This window comes from Calonectris borealis, chromosome 3, assembly GCF_964195595.1.
Source record: "Calonectris borealis chromosome 3, bCalBor7.hap1.2, whole genome shotgun sequence".
NCBI lineage: Eukaryota > Metazoa > Chordata > Aves > Procellariiformes > Procellariidae > Calonectris > Calonectris borealis.
Window position 1 is genome coordinate 62,805,413 of NC_134314.1, and position 18,934 is coordinate 62,824,346.

Below are 18,934 nucleotides of genomic sequence, written 5' to 3' on the forward strand. Positions count from 1 at the left end.
GAGTGAGAAAAACTCGTGGGTTGAGATAAAGACCGTTTAATAGAACAGAAAAGGGAAAATAATAATGATAATGATAGAATATACAAAATGAGTGATGCACAATGCAATTGCTCACCACCCGCGCTGACCGATAACCAAGTAGCGATCGGTACTTCCTGGATCACGCCTACCCTTCATATACTGAGCATGACGTCACATGGTATGGAATACCCCGTTGGCGAGCTGGGCTGGCTGTCCTGGCTGTGCTCCCTCCCAACACTTGTTTTGTTTTGTTTTGTTTTTTTCTTAAGCTGAATGTCCTTGACTAGCAGGGTACTTAGCAACAACTGAAAACATCAGTGTGTTATCAACATATTTCTCATACTAAATCCAAAACACAGCACTAGGAAGAAATTTAACTCTATCCCAGCCGAAACCAGGACACTCACTAAGTTGATTTTTCCTAACAGTCCGTACTAAAGAGAGGGAAATGGAAAGCGAGTCTTACTGCCCATCTTCTTCTCTAGGTACATTACAGCTTTACTCAAGCATAACCTGGCATTGCCACCATACCAAAGCAGTCTGTCCCCTTTTGTTTTGCTGGGGATTTGTGCAGCCACATGGTGAATTCAACTGTGGTTAAATTAATGTTTTTACCTTTGCCAACTAATTTTTAACCTATTCAGTTTGCCAATGCAGTTTACCGTATAGCTACATGACTGTCGGCACAAAAGACAGGAGCAGTGGCAGGTATGGGACTAGAGAGGAACAGTCTGTTTTGGCAAGGATGGTGGTTTATGAGCTTCTTTAAAGATTATGAAACCGCACATTTAGCATCTATTTTAGGGTGAGTTACATTGCCCTGACTTCAGAGAGTCTAGAGAAATAGCTTAATTCAGTTAATTTAGTTCATTTTAGTTCCAGATGGCTGAAGCTAAGATAAATGAATTTTGCCTCTTGTCAGTTATTCTTCAGTCATTTCACATGATGGAAAAATTGAGAACTCAGAAGTGTTGTAATTTTCCATTCAAACGACTGATTTGTACAAAGTGAACAAAAAGCTGCTAGTCCAAATCCGTAACAGTTGCACTGAAAACGTACTGCTGTGACATGTTCGATTTTCTTCTAGTCCATGTGCTGTTAGTTACAGTTCCTGCTAATGTGTAGGAACTTGGCTCATGCATAGCAAGAAGAGAAGCATGCTCTAAAGTTGAAAGTGGCAGTGTTCTGCTGTCTCAAGAATATAATTATCTATGTCAGCAAATATATATATGCTGTATTGTGTGATGAATATAACCATCAGAAAAAAAATCCCACAATTTTTTTGTTGATTTCATTACAAGAGCCAAGACACCTACCTGCTTGATAGTACTTACTTACATCAAGGACTGATTCCAATAGACCTGAGCATTGCTCATGGCTTTTGATATTACATAGTTTTCTGCATGCAACCTTTTCTAATTCAGCTTTGCGCTACATGACAGTTTTCTTTGGTTTAGGCCCCTGGACTAGACAGATGCTGACAAAACGGGCAAACGTTTTAGTGAAAATAAACAGTTACTATTAAGACCTAGTATAACACCAGTTAGTTTTATGAGTTTGTGCTTTCAACAGGTAACAGGTATTAAATACGGTTTGCTCTGGAGCTCAACATTTATTGCATGGGAATATTAAATGCTGTGCTATTGCCAAATCTCTTAGCTCACCTTTTTTGTGTGTCACATGACAAGTAGAAGAGGCTAAAGTAGATATGCAAGAGCAGTAGGCTGGGATAGAGGTCTGGCTTTGGAGCACTGTGTTTGCACTCTACTACTCTTCACGCAGGGTCTTAATTTTGATCAGCTGTGTGGAAGGGGTCAGAAAGAATGGAAAAAATCTTTTCAATTTGCTAAGAAAAATGTGATTTGGCTGTATAATGGCATTTTCAGCAAGGTACGGAGAGGATAGATACAAGGGGAAGAATAAGGGTTCAATAGAAAGGAAGTCGGGGTAGCAGAAATAAATAGAGGATCTGTTTGTAAGGCAAGGAGAAGGTAAATCTTACGGGAGGGTTTTGGCATTTACAGACCAGGTAATCTCTAATTTGCTGTTGTGTAGTCAGGTGGGACTGGAAGTAAAGTTTTAAATTGTTGCAAAGAATTTATTCAATTAGTAGGGAGATTGAAATATCTTCAATTTGTTATAGTATTTTATCTTTGCACCTTGATGTTTATTATGGTTTTTATTCTCACTGTAGTTGTGTATGCCATGTGCATGCCTGGCTCTGAATCTGCCATTTAATTTCTCCTTGATTGTTTATTATGAGATGTTTTTGATTGTTAACATCCCTCTGTACAGAACACATACGACGATCTGGTTAAAGGCCACTAAGCACTGCTGTATTATTTAATGAAACTGGACGTGCTGTTCACTGTGTTCATTGCCTTCGTTTCTCTAAAACACCCATTAGTGATCTCCACATTTGTTCCTTAATGCTAAAAATGTAAAGTATGGTTCTCTGGAATAGAATAAGGACAGCAAATGCTTTTAGATTTTCATTTACATTCTTCTTCATATTGTGCTGCCAAACACTGAATAACAATAACTCTGATAAATACCTCATTAAATTGAAGCAATAAGATATGTTTTTTGTGGTTTAAAAGAAGGTATTCTCACCCACTTCTTTTTGTGATTGTGACAAACTTTTAGGAAGTATTGGAATGGATTAAAGCCAGTAAAAGAACCGATTTCATCAGGAAGTCCTACTAAGTTTCTATTTCAGTCTAGCACTTCACGCCTTCACATTATCATTGTTTTGTAAGGCTTACCTTACATATTGGCATCTGTGCACAAAGTGGGGATTGCTTGGTCCAGCTGCTCCTTGGATCCTACTTTATGAATGAGCACATCTTTCTTCTATATATGTGTATGGCGATGGAGAGAAACAGAACAACCTGCACGTACTGCTGATACATGTTTGAAATAACCATATAGCTCACTGATACATGATAGCGGTATGGTACAGTTACAACTCACTGTAGAAAAGCCAAAGTAATATATAACCAATTAGCAGTGGAAGAACCATTGGGAAATTGGCTTGACTCTGGTTTACTTTTTGGCATAGTGTAAAGCTGCCTATTTGCAGAGAAACTGATGGGGAGAAAAAATAGCCACTTTTCATAAGGAGGGATGACAAGCAAGGGCTTTCCTTTTCTTACATCCTGGAGATAAAAATCACCAGCACATGAGGTGGTGACTGACCCTGGTTTAGCCACCATTTTTTTTCATCAGAGACTGGGGATTGCTGAGGTGTTCATGAGTCAGTAGTTTTTGTCAGGCAGCAGCCAGGGACACTCCTCAGGCTGATACCGTCATTTATAATGGTCTTTATGGTAGGATGGTAGAAAGTTTCGTGCTTGATGCAGCTGTGATTATATATTCCAAGCATAACATAATACCTAAAATAATTTTTTTAAATTAGTGGTGCTCACCACTGCTGACATATAGTTAAGGTTGTGATAAATAGTAGCATCTGAAATAGATGGCTTCACGTTTTTTGTTGGCTTGGAAATTGGGTCTTGTAAGGCTTTGCAAGTGCATTATGCTTGGTGCTATTAGGAAAGAAAGGATGAGCAGAAGAGTTTCTTTGTAAAACTCAAACTTCTGCTAAGCGATAGCCAACAGAATACTCTTAAAAAACAACTAAGAACTTAAAAATTTTAACATGACTTAACATGGTAGTTATAACTGTAAGTTATCTAGGCTTAGCTTTTCTTCAGCTCCAAGCGTAAATTAAAAAATTTTTTAATAAAGAGACAGAATACTGTTTCTACATTCTAAATCTTTTAATTGAGGGAACATGGTTTAGAGACAAGCAGAAATTAATAGACTGGAAGAAAAGGTACATACGTAGCATCTCCCGTATCTAATGAAGTCTTGGAAAAGAGGATGGCCATTTGTATTACGGAATATGGCTCAATGTGCAATTTTTCTGTGAATTATTCTGTATTGATCTAGCTGTTGAATTTTTGAGCCTTTCCAGTATATAGCAGTTCTGAGTAAGTTTCATACCTTATTTGTCACATTTCAAGTCTAATTATGGGGAAACAGTTGTCTAATGGATTCAGCCACATCCAATGTAAGCGAGGCAGATGACATTCAGTAATTTTCACATTATAAAAGTAAGGTACAAAATGGTATTGCAGACTACTTCAAATTGCATGAAAGACGGTCTGAAAGCTATCCAAATATTTGTTCCAGGAAGTCATTGAGCTTGTAAAAATAGCCTTAACTTTTCTAGGGTATACTTTGAAGCTGCAAACATTGGTCAGCCTGAGACTGGCCGACATTTTTCAGCCACAAAAATGATCAGAGGGATGGAACACCTCTCCTATGAGGAAAGGCTGAGAGAGTTGGGGTTATTCAGCCTGGAGAAGAGAAGGCTTCGGGGAGGCCTTATTGCAGCCTTTCAATACTTAAAGGGGGCTTATAAGAAAGATGGGGACAAACATTTTAGCAGGGCCTGTTGCAACAGGACAAGGGGGAATGGTTTTAAACTAAAAGAGGGCAGATTTAGACTAGACATAAGGAAGAAATTTTTTATGATGCAGCTGGTGAAACATTGGAACAGGTTGCCCAGAGCGGTGATAGATGCCCCGTTCCTGGAAACATTCAAGGTCAGGTTGGACGGGGCTCTGAGCAACCTGATCTAGTTGATGTCCCTGCTCATTGCAGGGGGGTTGGACTAGATGACCTTTAAAAGTCCCTTCCAATCCAAACTATTCTATGATTCTAATAAAGGAAAACACAGATCTTGTTTGATTTTTCAATCTAGCTAGTAATGTTGATATCTGGGGGAAGGATGGCAGGTCCTCATTTGTTAAGACCCATGGGCATTGTCTGTCTACCATTCTTGTCACTGGCCTCTCGTTTCTTTCAGTTCGGGCAATCCCCATCATAAACTTTAACCTTTGTGTATTTGCTCAGTCTTCAAATCCACTTTCATGCTGTCCCATAAGCCTGGAACTTTCTTTTGCCCACAGCATCTATGCTTCCTTCTCCATTTCTTTTAAAACCCTTCTTGTGGCCACTTCTTCAAAGAGCTGCATGGTTATTAATAGCATTACATTATCTTTTAACCTTCCTGTGCTCTGAGGAAAACATTTCCTTTTGTTTCTTTTTTTTCCCCTCCATCTACTCAGATTTCTTTCTATTTTCTTTATCTTTGAAGAAGGAAACATTGTGCTAATTATGTTCATAAGTCACCTTAACTAGTAAAATGTCATACTCTCCGTAAGTGTCAAATACTGCAGAACTGGGGCTATCTGTAGTACCAGCAAGTGTGGCCAATCTCTTGAACCTGTGATACTTAATAACAGTCTATGCCATGACAAAGCTGTGTGAGAAGTCTGATCACCATGAGAACATGTGTGGACACACACACATACACACATGTAAATCTATTCAATTTAAAACTGCAATCTCTCTCTGAAGTTGCACTTTCTTTCCTCTGGCCCAGTTTTCCATTATGTTTTTTCTTTATTAGAATTGCCAAGTATGAAAAAAAGATGAATTTAGAAAGATAAATAGAAGCAAATATTGAACAAAGCTATTTAGCACAAAATGGAGACACACAGGCCATGTGGTTGCTGTTCAGCAGTGTAAAGTGTAAATGCCATACTGTCCCACTGTAATACATATTTAGGGTGTCATATGATCAATCTACCCTGTTGAAAACACTGGGCTTAAAATCCTGTGATCAGATGCATATTGGCAAACCACTGGTTTGACACTAAGCTCTCACTGGAGTTAGGGGTGCACCCTTAGAGGTGCAAATCTTCACCAGCACAGATCTTAATCGCAGAGTGGGAGGGAAGACATGGCTTGGTCTAAGACATGATGGGAAAAAGACTTTGAGCTTTTAGGTAGACAAAAGACTACAATCCCGGACAAGACTGAGTCAGAATATCACAGGGTAGCGTAAACCTGTTTTTGATAAGACTAACCCTTTGCTGGAACATCAAAGTCAATGAGTCCCCAAATGATGCAGTTCAGAGAACCAAACAAAGGGACCAGAAAATGGCTTTGTAACAGATAATTTCAGTTTCAAATGAATGTAACATTTTATTAGCTTACTAACATCAGAAAATAAGTAGGCCGTTGGATGCATGGAAATACATGCACACCATAACTACATGACTTAATTTGAACTTCCATATCTCAGTTTGAAGAAGCAGCAAACATTTATTTGTAGTCTTCTGTTTTGATACATTAATCTGTTACTCAGCAGCATTTGTGTGCACAGCTGCACAATAGCTTAGTGGAGATTCAGTGTAAATTTAGAAATGTTTCCCTCAGACGCAGTTTAAAATAATACAAGTGGGTAAGCTGTACTTGTGTATAGATACATAGCTATAGCTATAAATATATATAGTAGACCTGTAGATCTAGACACATAGATCTATAGATCTATATAGCAGTTATGCTTGTATAGACATATATACATACATTGGTCGGGGGGAGAGAGGGAGTGGGCACAAACTGAAACACAGGAGGGTCCCTCTGAACATCAGGAAACACTTTTCTACTGTGAGGGTGATCGAGCACTGGCACAGGTTGCCCAGGGAGGTTGTGGGATCTCCATTCTTGGAGATATGCAAAACTCATCCAGACATAGTCCTGGGCAACTGGGCAACCAGCTCTAGGTGGCCCTGCCTGAGCAGGGAGGTTGGACCAGATGACTTCCGGAGGTCCCTTTCCACTTCAACCATTCTGGAAGGTTATTTTCAGCATCTGCCATAGTAATATGACCCCTATGACCATTGTGTAAAAGCTTCACAAGTTTTAATCCGGTTGTCTGGTTGTCACAGCATCCTGTGAGTTACAATAAAAGGTTGGGGTAATTCTTTTTTGTAAAATGCATCAGCATCTTGTATGTGGGGAGTGAAGGCTGAAAGAGAATTTTCAAGTGGGCCTGTATAAGAGATGGCATTTGGGTCTTTGATTTCCTTGGCTTCTTTCAAAATCCCAACTTTAGTTGCATAGACTGTGGAGCCTAAGGTTATAAATCATATGCAGCAGAGAAAGCGAAGTGAATTTTGATCTCCAGGTCCCAGATGAATACTCTGAGCTTCTAGAACTTTTCTGTTGCAAAGTAATGCACAAACTTGTAAAATCTCTTAAGTGTGATTTCAAAGTAGCTCACTTAAATAGTTACTATAGAAAATGAAAAACGGTAAGAGTAAGGACTCTGGAATGACATGTTAGAGGAGCATGAACTGGCAGACTTAGGCTAGCCAGTTTTATATGCCTATGTTCCTCTTCCTTGGGCCTTCCCTATTTTTTTCAGCCAGCTGTGCTGTTCACTTCCCAGTGTAATGTATTTTCTTCCAGGTGGGAGAATAAAGCACTGGATCTTTCTGTTACAGCTGAACCGTCAAACAAAAATAATACACTTAAATGCAAATACATCATTATGGTAAGGGTTGATTAAATTAATGTGATAGGACTGATTTCCCCCCTCCCCCATTTTGATTTTAGTTCAAGGATAGCATGAGTCAGCTAGACCTACAGCTAGTGAAAAACTGGAAGTTGTATTTGCAAAGGAAAAAAAAAGATACTGCAGTTTTTCTGTTTTTCAGTAATAGAAATATTCTACTTACTGGTATTTTTTTTTGCCACAGGCTTTATCAATTTTATCTAAACGTTTTTTCAAAATTACAACAGAAACTTTTCATTTAAAGTATTTCAGCTAAAAGAAATACGAAACATAATTCAAAAGTTATACTGAAATTTATTTTGAAGAAATGAAACATTACATTGGGCAGATGAACTGGGAAATAGTAAACTAGGTCAGTGTAGTAGAGTTGCTTTGGCCTGGGCTGTAGACAGATAAAAGTGTACATTAAAAATAGGAATTAGCTTGGAAAGCAACAGTGAAGCTTAAAAAAACAAACAAAAGTCATCAGCATACCTGATACGATCTTTAATTCTGCCATGTAAATCCAGTGCCACAACTTACAGCTTTCAATTTCAGATTTCCTTTGGTCTCAGTGGGAGATTGCCCAAATACAGATAATAGAACTCACCACAGAACAGTGTTTTTGAAGAGAGATAATTCTGTTACATAGTCAGAGTTTTCCTGAAGTTTTCAAAACGCTTCCAGTGAGAGTAACTCCTGAACAGTTCTAATGTCAAGTTCCTATTTTGATAGCAAAAACAGACAGCATGGACAGCTTTCTAATTGCGATTATTTTAGTAAAGCTGAATTTGTGACCCATATTAACTGCAAATATAAGACTATTTTCACATGAAATAATATGTACCTTTGAAGTTAACTAGAAATCTCTGCCTTTTAGTACCCGTCATTTTGTTTTTTCCATGTGGGGCAGCTATGACTCACACTACAGTAGAAAGCACATTTTTAAGCGTTCTATCATGTAATACATTTGTACCTCTACATTTTTCTGCCCACTCAGAGACTATGAAGAAGATATTTCAAGAAAAGGGCATCTTGGCAGGAGAAGAAAGAGCTTTTAAACCACATCTGACCTTCATGAAGTTGTCAAAATCAACACAGCTACGTAAGCAGGTGAGCTCACATTTCACATAGCTCAGCAGCAATCTAGAAAGTTTAATGTGGAGACGAACAAAGGAGTTGCTTATGCTATAGCATCATACTTTCTACTTTGTAACCAGCTGAAGGGGTAAGACTTGAAAATACTGATTTTTTTTTTTAGAAAAAATAATTAGTACTTCTACCATATAAACAGTGGTCCTGTACTGTACTTTAAGTTACCACTCTTGATATTCTCAGTGCAGTAATATCGAGGTCTATTTTCTTTTGTGAAACTATGCAAGACCAAAGGATGAAAGTACTTATTCAAAATTACAGAATTATTATTAGGGTGTAGATTATATGCATGCAGTTTGTTTGGATAGTTTTGTTTTGTTACTGTATAAAAGAAAATAAGCAAATAAACAGTGGAATTTATATTTGGATTATGCATAATATGCAGACTGTCAGTTCCCTCTATTGAATATGCTTCGGTGAATTTCAGAGTAGCGATGAAACACATCTTTTATATTCTCTCTTGCAGGCACTTATTTCTTGCCTATTTATTAGCTTTTTTGACAAAATACACAAATACATAGAAGTAGGTTATAACTGTGATGATAAATATATAGAAACAATACTAATATATCTAGCTTTTTTATTTCATACTGATTTAACAGTAATATTGTATAATTTAACATAAGGTATAGCTCCATAAAATTTTTTTCCTGACATTGTGTAGAATGTTTTACGTGATCCTTTAACATATTTTCATGTTATATCATATCCTTTAACAATTTTCAGTAAAAAATATTTTTAAATAAGAATTAAAGTATATAATATAAATATTTTAAGTAGATTTTTTTCCTTAAGAGTAAGCATTAAAGAAAAATACTTTAAAATTTCATTAGAAATAACTCTAAAAATGCTGAAGGTGCATATTTTAATTAAGTAGTATTGTGAAATCAATTGGAAGAAGGCAGTGAGATTTGAGATATGTCAAGAAACTTAAAGGGCACACATACTCACTCTGAAACAGAAATAAGGACTTGTCCACAGGTTGTAGGTGGTATATGATAGCTATTAAATTTGTAAGCTCACATAAGCTTTTGCTTGTATTAACAGTTGTTTTTTAAAAGTAATTTTAAAAATCCACAGCTCTTCTAGAGTATCAGCTGTTCAGTAATTTAACTGTTTGGTTAAAACATCTGAGACAATCAGGGTGAGGTTTTTGCCACTCTGTTTTTTGGTTGTTTTTTTGGCTGGTTGTTTGTTTTGTTTACATTTATCTACCTTGCATGAACTATTAGCCAGGATGCATACTTTCGGTGTTCTGATATTCACTGCTGCTGACAGAACCAGGTCAATGTCATTCCAAATCATCTTCCTTAGTCCTCCATAATGCTGGATAATGCATATGGTATTCTAAATAGACACTGTATAGAAAGATACTATGTATTAAAAATCTGTAAATTATTTTATCAGGAATTTGTCAATCCACTGTCAGGCATAAGCATTGGTCTTTACTTTCATTTTTTGTTTCATTGTGTCTGTGCATTTAGTGAGATAGTTTCATGCATTTACTGAAAACAATAAATAAAAACATGAAACGTAAAAGGAATAACTATTTTGTAGTACGTTTTAATATGATGTTTAATTGCATTTTCAGATCATACAACAGTATGAAAAACAAGGGGGAGTGGATGAAGATTACATGAGAAAGCATATAAAAGAGCAAATAGAACTAAAGTAGTTGAGTATAGTTCACAGCTATAGCTTTATAACTATATTAATTTTTTTTTAAATGTAAGTTTCCTTATTTGAAGCAATATTATGTTAAGTCACTCTCCTCATAATGACATCTAAATTCCACCAAGTTATCTTTTGGGGAAAAAAAAAATCTGTTTTTCGAACCTTAATATAGCTACAGGCATTTTTGAAATGCATATATTCTGAAAAGATTTTAACTTTCCCAAATTGTTGCTGATATTTACAAAGCAAAGAGTTTGAGAATTCAAAATTAATAAAGATCACAAGAAATCAGCTTTCCACTTTGAAGACACAGCATTAAGCTAAAAATGGTAAATGCAAAAAACTTGGAAACAGACATTAATAAAGCCTAAAAATGTGAGATAAAGTGGGTTAGAAAAGAGCTATCTGCGTTACTGGACCCCCTTTAGCTTCTCAGGTTAAAGAACTTATTTACCTACTCAGAAGTGGGAGCAACTCATTCTTCGTGGTTAGCTGGACAATTCTGAGATCAAATGTACCACTCAAAACTTCCCCAAAATAAGGAGGTACAGTGTGCCTCAAGCGGTACAGTGTGTGGAAAGAGATAAAGGGATATAATTTACTTGCACATGTTTAGTTATTTCCACGATTGATTGTTCGAATGGTAAGAATCTTGGGTTAGTATCATTATCTTCTATGCAAAGAACCTAATGAAACACAATGAAAGAAGCAACTGGAGTTTTGCACTTGAATATAACATTTCTATTCCTGCTTCCCTCACTAGCCTGCTACGTTGCCACAGGTCAGTCACAGCCCCTCTGCTTTTCATTTGTCCAGACTGCTGTTAATTTCAGGGTGTGTTGGGAGGCACACTTGATAAATGTTGTATGACGTTTGGAGATCCTTTGATACCTAGTGCTGCCAGAACTGTAAATACTGTGAAATGGATTTCATAAGTAGAAGATGACTGACAGCTAAATTGCTCTGATGACATCTGCTTAATTAGTACGGAGTATATCCTTAGCCTAGACAGTGGTTGACAAGAAAAAATGCCAAAAATATAATTTATGAATATTTAATACCTGATATTCTTCTGTACAGTATATCTTTAGAATGCTGTATGTATAGTTAGTAAAAGAGAATATATTAGTGAGAAAAATCCAGTTGTATTTACAACACTTGCAAGTGTTGTACAAGGCCTGATTCACTGTTGCCATTCATCTTCAATGGTAACATCGTCAAGATGCTAGATATTATTTTGCAGACAGTATTATTATGATTGCTTTGGAAATAGCAGTAACTGCATGATTCAGTAATTTATTCTTGTATTTTTTAATGTAAATTATGTTAAACTTTTGCCATATAGAGATAACATAAGGTACTTATTTTGTAATAATAATAATGATGATGATAATAATAATAGTAATTCCTTCATCATAAAGGAGGAAATTCCACACTGAATCAAACCCAAAGCAGTGTCTCCAAATTAAAATCTTTTTGATGTGCACTCACATTCATCTTTTTGCTATCTTCAGCTAGACATACCAGATAAGAGGTTTAATACTGATAATTATGAAGTTCATTACTTTTTTCTCATGTAAATTTTCTCTCAATTTATGTGACATTAATATTTTTGGCTTCTTGAAATCAAATATAGCTGAAGAGAGATGTAGTATACCTGCTGATGTCCTTTATTAGCCATACTGTAAGCAGTTACAGCAAGTTTTGGCAGTCAGACAATAAGCTATCTAATGTCTCTTCTGTCTTATTTAGATAAGCAATCTCAGGCACTTATGTCATTGCAGGAAAGGTTATTACTTCTATAGTGCTTACATATCATGTCTCCTGCTTCATTAATCTGTTAATGAATTTTTGTGGCACATGCATATATCAAATACTGTGTTCAGTAAAGATCCTCTGCATGACAAGAGAAGTGAAAGGGAATCCTCCCCTTCTGGTATTATTCCTTTAATGTTAAGTTTACTCAATACTCAAAAATAGAATACAAAACATGAATTTCTGTCTTACATCCCTAGTATAGTTTTCAGTTTCCTAGATTTGCAGTTTTGCTTTTATTTATACCCATACAACCCACAGTCGTATAGAACCCATATAGAACCTTATGAAAAGAGTGATTCTCAGTAAAACCAAAGCACTTCCCCTGTTTATCAGTCCCCGCTGATTCTGACCTCCAACATTCTTTTTATAATAACTCCTGCGATCTTGGCATTTTGGACAGAAACGCTGGTATAAGAAAAGCCGCAGAGCTCATTACATCCCTCTGTATTTCCATTTATCAGCCTCTATGTCAGTGGTTTGGTTGTGACAACTGTTGCTTGCAGATATGGGAGTCTGAGGCACATACTTATTTGGAATCTTTGATGCTGATCGTAAAACGGCTGAAACGATCATTTTGGCACAATAAAAAACAATAAACACTTTGCTTTCACAGTCTTATGAGACTAGCAGAAATGTTCTGTGATTTTTCTAGTTTTTTTTTAATCTGAAGATCTAACAACAGGGGCAGAAAATGCACAAACTGGGTGACCCAACAGCTAGACGAGGTTCTTGAATTCTCTTCTTTCAGTCTTCCTGCTTTCATATCATACACCATATTGCAGAGATTTGTAACTACAGTACTTGTTTTAAACAAGAAAGACATAACTATAGACAGTTTGTTACAAGCTAAAGGTAGTGTGAGGTGTTACTCATAGTGATCATTTTTTAAATTACCAAACTCTCCTACTGAACATGGTAGATATGATGTAATCTATGCTTTTACACATACCCGAATTACAGGACTGAGGCTGCAGAAGGCAGCACCTCTTTACGCATGAACTCTTCTAAGTCCACCTGGGGATCATCAAGGTCTAGGTGAAGAAACTTTTCCACAACAGACTTGCATTTTTCCATCCGATCTCCTTTTGAAGGATGATCAATACGTTTGATAGCTTTTCCATTGCGAATCAGTTCTGACACTTCCACTCCTCTTTCAATAATTCTGGCTGGCATTCCTGCTAATGCAGCGATGTTGGCAGCATGACTAACAGTGGACATGCCCTGTTTGATCTGATAGAAAAATATCAACTCATCTCCATCTTGGTGGGTCTCCATGGTCAGGTATTCCAGAAGAGGTGTGTCAGGCAGGAGTTCTAGCTGCATTAAACTGTGAAAATTAGTGGAGACAAAGACCTGCGGACACTGTGTTCCTTGACTGATCCAGTACCTCAGGACAGCAGCCAGAAGGGACAGGCCGTCCAGTGTGTTGGTCCCTTTACCAAACTCATCAATAAGTACCAAGGACCTCTCTGTGGCATTGTTTACTGCCTTGGCAACCTGGTTAAGATCAATCATGAAAGTGGAGAGACCTACAGAAACTGATTCCCTACTGTGGATTCTTGTGTAAATCCCATCAATTACTCCAATCTCTGCCTCTGCTGCAGGGACATAACTGCCGATTAGAGCCATGAATACTATAAGACCTACTTGCTTTAAGTAGACGCTCTTTCCAGATGAGTTGGGCCCTGTGATGATCTTTATTCGTCTGGTAGCCTCGCCACTGTTCACAGGATTGGCCACAAAAGTCTTTGCACATAGCTCCATGAGTGGATGTCTTCCATCCTTGATGTGGAAGCCATGGTGGTGAGTAAAGTGTGGCCGGCAATAGCCATTCTCCCGGGCCATCACTGCCAAAGCTAGCAGCACATCTAGGTGTGCAGTATACTCAATCACACTGTTAAGCACTTCAGACTTCTCCAAGATCTTTGTCTGCAGCTGGTGCATAATAAGTGTTTCCTGGTCTCTGATCTCACAGTGCAAGTCACCCAGCAGGCTGTCTAGCTCCTTAGTCCTAGCACTTCTGTAGTGCAGTTTATCCTCTGACAAGAACATGAAGTCCAAGCCTTCGATTTCAAAGTCACTCTTATCCACCATAGTTGGTAGCCGTGGAATGGAGAGAAGGAAGCCAATCAAAGGAATGTAGATCACACAACAGGAGGGAATATGATTGTCCAAGGTCTCCAATTCTTTTCGTGCCACTTCTGTAAGGAAGTCTGACAGTCCCATCAGCTTTCGTTTCTTCTCATCGATGGTGGGGTCCACATTGGGTCTAACAGTGAAGCGGTTCTCTGAGATGCTGCCTTCAAAGTCCACCACTTTGCTGATTAGACTAGCAATGTAGTGCAGATCATCAGTGAAGACACGCGAAATAGTCTGAAAGAGTTCAATAGTGTTGGGCAGAGAACGACACGTGTCTCTAAGGCACACTGCACTATACACTGTCTTATAAAGTGCTTGCCAGTCATTAACTTTTGTGTGGGAAAGAGTCATTCTTTTTAGAATAAGAGGCACATTTTTAATATTCTTGAGGCAACCTTGAAGAGTGAGGACTGTTTCATGGTTCTGAGCCAGCAGGAAGAAGTGGATAACATCTAGCCGTTTGTTCAGCTCTGTCAAGTTCCGAGTAGGTCGTGTGAGCCACAGCCTCAGCAGTTTTGCTCCCCATTTGCACCTGCAACGGTTTAAAATTCCATATAAACTGAATCCTTCTTTTAATCCACTGGACAGCTTGTACACAGAAGGATGGATATCACTTTTAAATATCTGCAGGACACAGTAAGTGTCTTGGTCCATATTGACAATATCTGACAGCACAAACTTTTTAAAGGCCAAAATAGGAACTGCAATCGTGCTTTCTTCGAGCTCAACTCCAACTCTTCTCCTGTCTAGGAACTTAAGGAGTCCCCCTAGGGCTCGTATCATGAGTGGGCTCTCAAAAGGGATGATTGAGGACAAGTAGAGAATTTTCTCTGTTGCAGTCATATGAGATGGGATAAATGGAAATTGCCTAGATAGGATCCGTTGCTTGCTGACTTCTAGGCCAAAATCTATGTTAGGAAACAGGACAATTTCTGGTTTTCCTATATCTTTATCACCAGCAGTAGCTGTTAGGTTGGTCAGGAATTTGGCAATATTCTGGTCCTGTTTTGCACTGGTCACTATGCATTGAGGATTAACTTCCCCAATCACTTTATGCAGTAGCTTGAGGTCTTCATTATCAGGTATGTCAGGCATGAAGTAGACCGAGCAATCTTCTGTATCATAATAAGTAATTGCAAGCTGCCCTGCATACCACAAAACAGACATGTGTGTCTCAGAGCACTCTTGGTCCTCTTGTTCGGGCCCAAGTGGCGGTGGCAAGGCACAACTAGTAGCTGATGTGGCACTCATTCTGTTGGAGAAAGATATTTTTATTCACAACTCATCCAAAAAGTCCTGAGACGTAACTATAATTGATAACAGCAGGTTAACACTCATTCTTCCAACCCTGGAGAAACTAAGATGCTACCAGGAATTAAAGACAAACGTCACCTGTTCAAGTGAAAAGATGCAGCCAATAACTACAGCCGCCATCTTGCTTCCAAGCAAGGTGTGACTGAGCTAACTACCAGCAATATTGGAATAGTTTTACAGTTTTCCTTTGTATCCTTTATTCTAGTAAGTATATATGTATGCCCAAATACCCATAAATACAGTAATGTACATGCACATGTATATACATGTACAAAATCATCCTCCCTCAGAGGTACGGGACACCCACGTGCACTGACCACAGCTCTTCACAACAATGCCACATAAACTCGTCATCGTTTCAGGGTCCTACCCCACTATTTATGCAGCACCATCACATAGTACCAGTTTCTATACAAGTACGTAAGTACTGCTGCAGGGACCGACCATACCAATCAGTTTCCCCTATAGAGTCCACAGTCACTGTCTGCAACCCACTTCCAACCCTCTCCCGCATCTTCCCCCCTCTACTCACCCTCCTCACCACAGACGGGCAGCTCGTCTCGGCTGCTGCGTCTCCTTGCAGCCCAAAAGTTTTATCTCGACCCGCTTCCCCTCCCTCTCCGGGCCGCCGGTTCGCGCTCCCTGCCCTCAGGCCTCCCCGCCGCCGGGGCCTGTCAGGAAGGCGCCGCAGTGGGGCGCTGAGCCCAGGCCGCGGCCGCCATCCCGCCCCTGCCGCGCTGCCGTTAACCGCCGGTCGCCCCCCGCTGCCGGGGGCCCACAGCAGCCCTCTCCCGGCAGCAAGGCCCTGCCGTCATGCGGGGAATGGCCCCTCAACCTCCCTTGCGGCCTCCCGGCTGCATGGGAGCACCCCTATCCTCGGGGCTCAAGCTCCTCCCGCCGGCCCCTGCCCCGTCCTCGGCAGCGGCTCGCTACCTCCCTCCCGGGCCTCCTCGCAGCCCTGCGCTGAGGCTGGGGGAGAGGAGGCGGTTGGGAGAAGCCCCTGAGCAGCCGGCCGGCAAGGGATACCAAGTATCTGCTCCCATGCAGCATCTCCGTGACCTGCCTCTGCACCGCCTGCCAGCAGTGCTCCAGCGGGACCCATGGCCGTCCCTACCCGCTGCCCAGCTCCCCACTGCTCACCTTTTTCACCCGTTGCAGCTTCTGCAGTTCACTTAATAAGCTACTTTGAGCAACTGTAAATGAATCTTCATATGCAGCCCTCACCTTCGGAGAGCTGGATGTGTGGTGCTGGGAGTTGGGCATTTTGGCCGTGGGGTTTGGTACATGGAAACTGAAGCTGCTTGTGGGAGGGTATTGGGCGCCTCGCTTTGCAGCCGTGATAAGGCCTGTCACCACTTGAGCCTCCCTGCCCCTGGTTCCATGAAGGGGCAAACGCCGCCTGACCGCCTGCTGACAGCAGCCATGGGGACTTCATGCAGCTGGAGGGTTTAACTGCATGGTTAAGGCTGAACCTTCCCCGCCTGCATACAGAGGAGGTGCAGACAGAGAGTTAACAGACATGAGAGGGCTACCAAGTGCTGTCTCCTTGGTGCCCTGCCAGTCTTTCAAGAGCTCCACATACAACGCCTCTCCAGGCCCACATTACACAACCATGTCCCTTTACAGGCATCCGTTCACTTCAGTGCTTCCTCAAGGGGCAGGTGTCTTCTTCCTCCCCTTCCAGCACCAAACATTTCAAAATGGCCTCTCAAGTACTCTTGTTTCTCACCCTCCCTCAATTATAGCATATCTCTGTAATCAGCATCTATAACTTTCCCATGGGGTAACAACTCCTCTCTTTCATCTCTACTGCTCCAGACTCTTTCAATTAAGAAATGAAATGTGACCTTCCCATGCACCTGCATTGTTTCATGCTTTCATGTCTCATTACCATCAGCGCTCCAGAAATTGCTCCAAGTTACTAAAAATATCATAGTTTTCCCATGGCTGCTTTTCCAAATATCTTTCCGTAGTGCATCACAAGCATAACTCAATTCCTGAGCATTCAACATTTGATTCACATGTTACCAATCTCTTTTTGACAAGCACCATCCCAACCTCTTGCAAATGCTATTTTTTTATTGGAGCGTGAAGTGGTGATTTTGATCTTTTCCTCATTTTGTTCCACGAGTACTCAAGGCGTCACATTTTGACAAGTATTCTCCTGGCTGAAAAGGTCTTTTTTTATTATTGATTGATGTCTAAATGTATTTCAAAGAACTGTCAGCCAAAAAGCAAAGAATGATGATTTCATTTCAAAATAACCTTAGTACATAAGGACTAACCTGGCCATAGATTATAAAATTTTAAGTAATGACAGTGAGGCTGGAATAAAAGTAGACTTCCAAGGAGGTCGTGTACCCGAAATGAAAAGCATCGACCACTAGATGTCATCGTTTCAGAGGTTAAGGAAATGGAAAGATATTTCTGACCTTCACTAAATTAGGCTTTAGGGGACCAAAAGCCTCTAAATTAAACTTTAGAGAACCAAACGTGCAAGTGCTTACTCAAGCAAAGTGCTTGTCAATAATTTTGTACCTAAATAAAAGCTCAGTAGGCATAACAACACTGAACCCATCTTACATATGAGTAATTGTAAATGAAGCATCAGAAGAAGTGCGCGAGTGTGATTCTCAGATGTGATACTCACATGAACAGATATAGTGTAAGGGTGTGAGGAAGGAGACGGTGTCTGTCCCCGTTAGGGTGTCTGATGAAGGACCTTTTCAGTGCAGAAGGGGATAATAAGAAAAGGAAGAAGCCCTAAACAACACATATAGAGACACAGACCTGACCAGCATAAGATAAGGGAGGCAGCAGCAAGAGCCAAGGCTGGTCAGCCACATGGACTGATATGGGCATGTGGAGTGTGGGGATGTTTATTTCCATAGGATTGTCTGGTTGAGGACCTTGTCAAATGGGATGGTAGAGGAAAGGGGGAAGCCATAAACAAAATATACGGAGACACAAACCTGTCAGACAAAAGAAAGAAACAAACCTCATCAGTCACACTGATGGGCTATCAAGAAACCTCAGGCAAACCGGGACTTTGTTGGGGATGTAAAGCTGAGGGTCCAGGGTGCTGGGAGGGGTCGGTGGGACTGTGCAAACGGATGGGGGGTGTGCAGGGGAAGGGGATGGGGAGGAACAAAGAAGGAGTGGACAGAATGGGGTGTAAAAGCGGCCAGTCCAGTGTAAAACGGGGCTGGTGGGTGTGCTTGTCTGACAAAGCCAGTGAGCTGGGTACTGGCTGCTGTATCTTCCCCAAACCTGGTGTGTGTGTGAGGGGTGTGGGTGTTCACTACCAAACCTCAAGCTGGACCAGCCGGCAGGTGGGGGACCTGTGGGGTGGGTAAGGGGGCCTGGGATCTGGGCAGGAGTGCTGGGCGGACAGAGGGG

The 18,934-nt window shown here is 40.2% G+C and overlaps 2 protein-coding genes across 11 annotated transcripts in view; one reads left to right on the forward strand and one right to left on the reverse strand.

The window, feature by feature from the left end:
• The window catches only part of AKAP7 (A-kinase anchoring protein 7), a 100,578-nt gene that overhangs the window by 20,513 nt on the left and 61,131 nt on the right, over positions 1-18,934 (forward strand). For all 10 annotated transcript variants that reach the window (XM_075145837.1, XM_075145828.1, XM_075145830.1 and 7 more), the window contains exon 6: positions 8,436-8,548. In XM_075145837.1, the coding sequence (XP_075001938.1) occupies positions 8,436-8,548 (113 nt within the window). The remainder of the gene's footprint in view (positions 1-8,435; positions 8,549-18,934) is intronic.
• MSH5 (mutS homolog 5) lies at positions 13,037-15,535 on the reverse strand. Its single transcript, XM_075145826.1, has one exon. It carries the CDS (start codon positions 15,470-15,472, stop codon positions 13,037-13,039), a length of 2,436 nt encoding a protein of 811 aa, XP_075001927.1. The 5' UTR covers positions 15,473-15,535.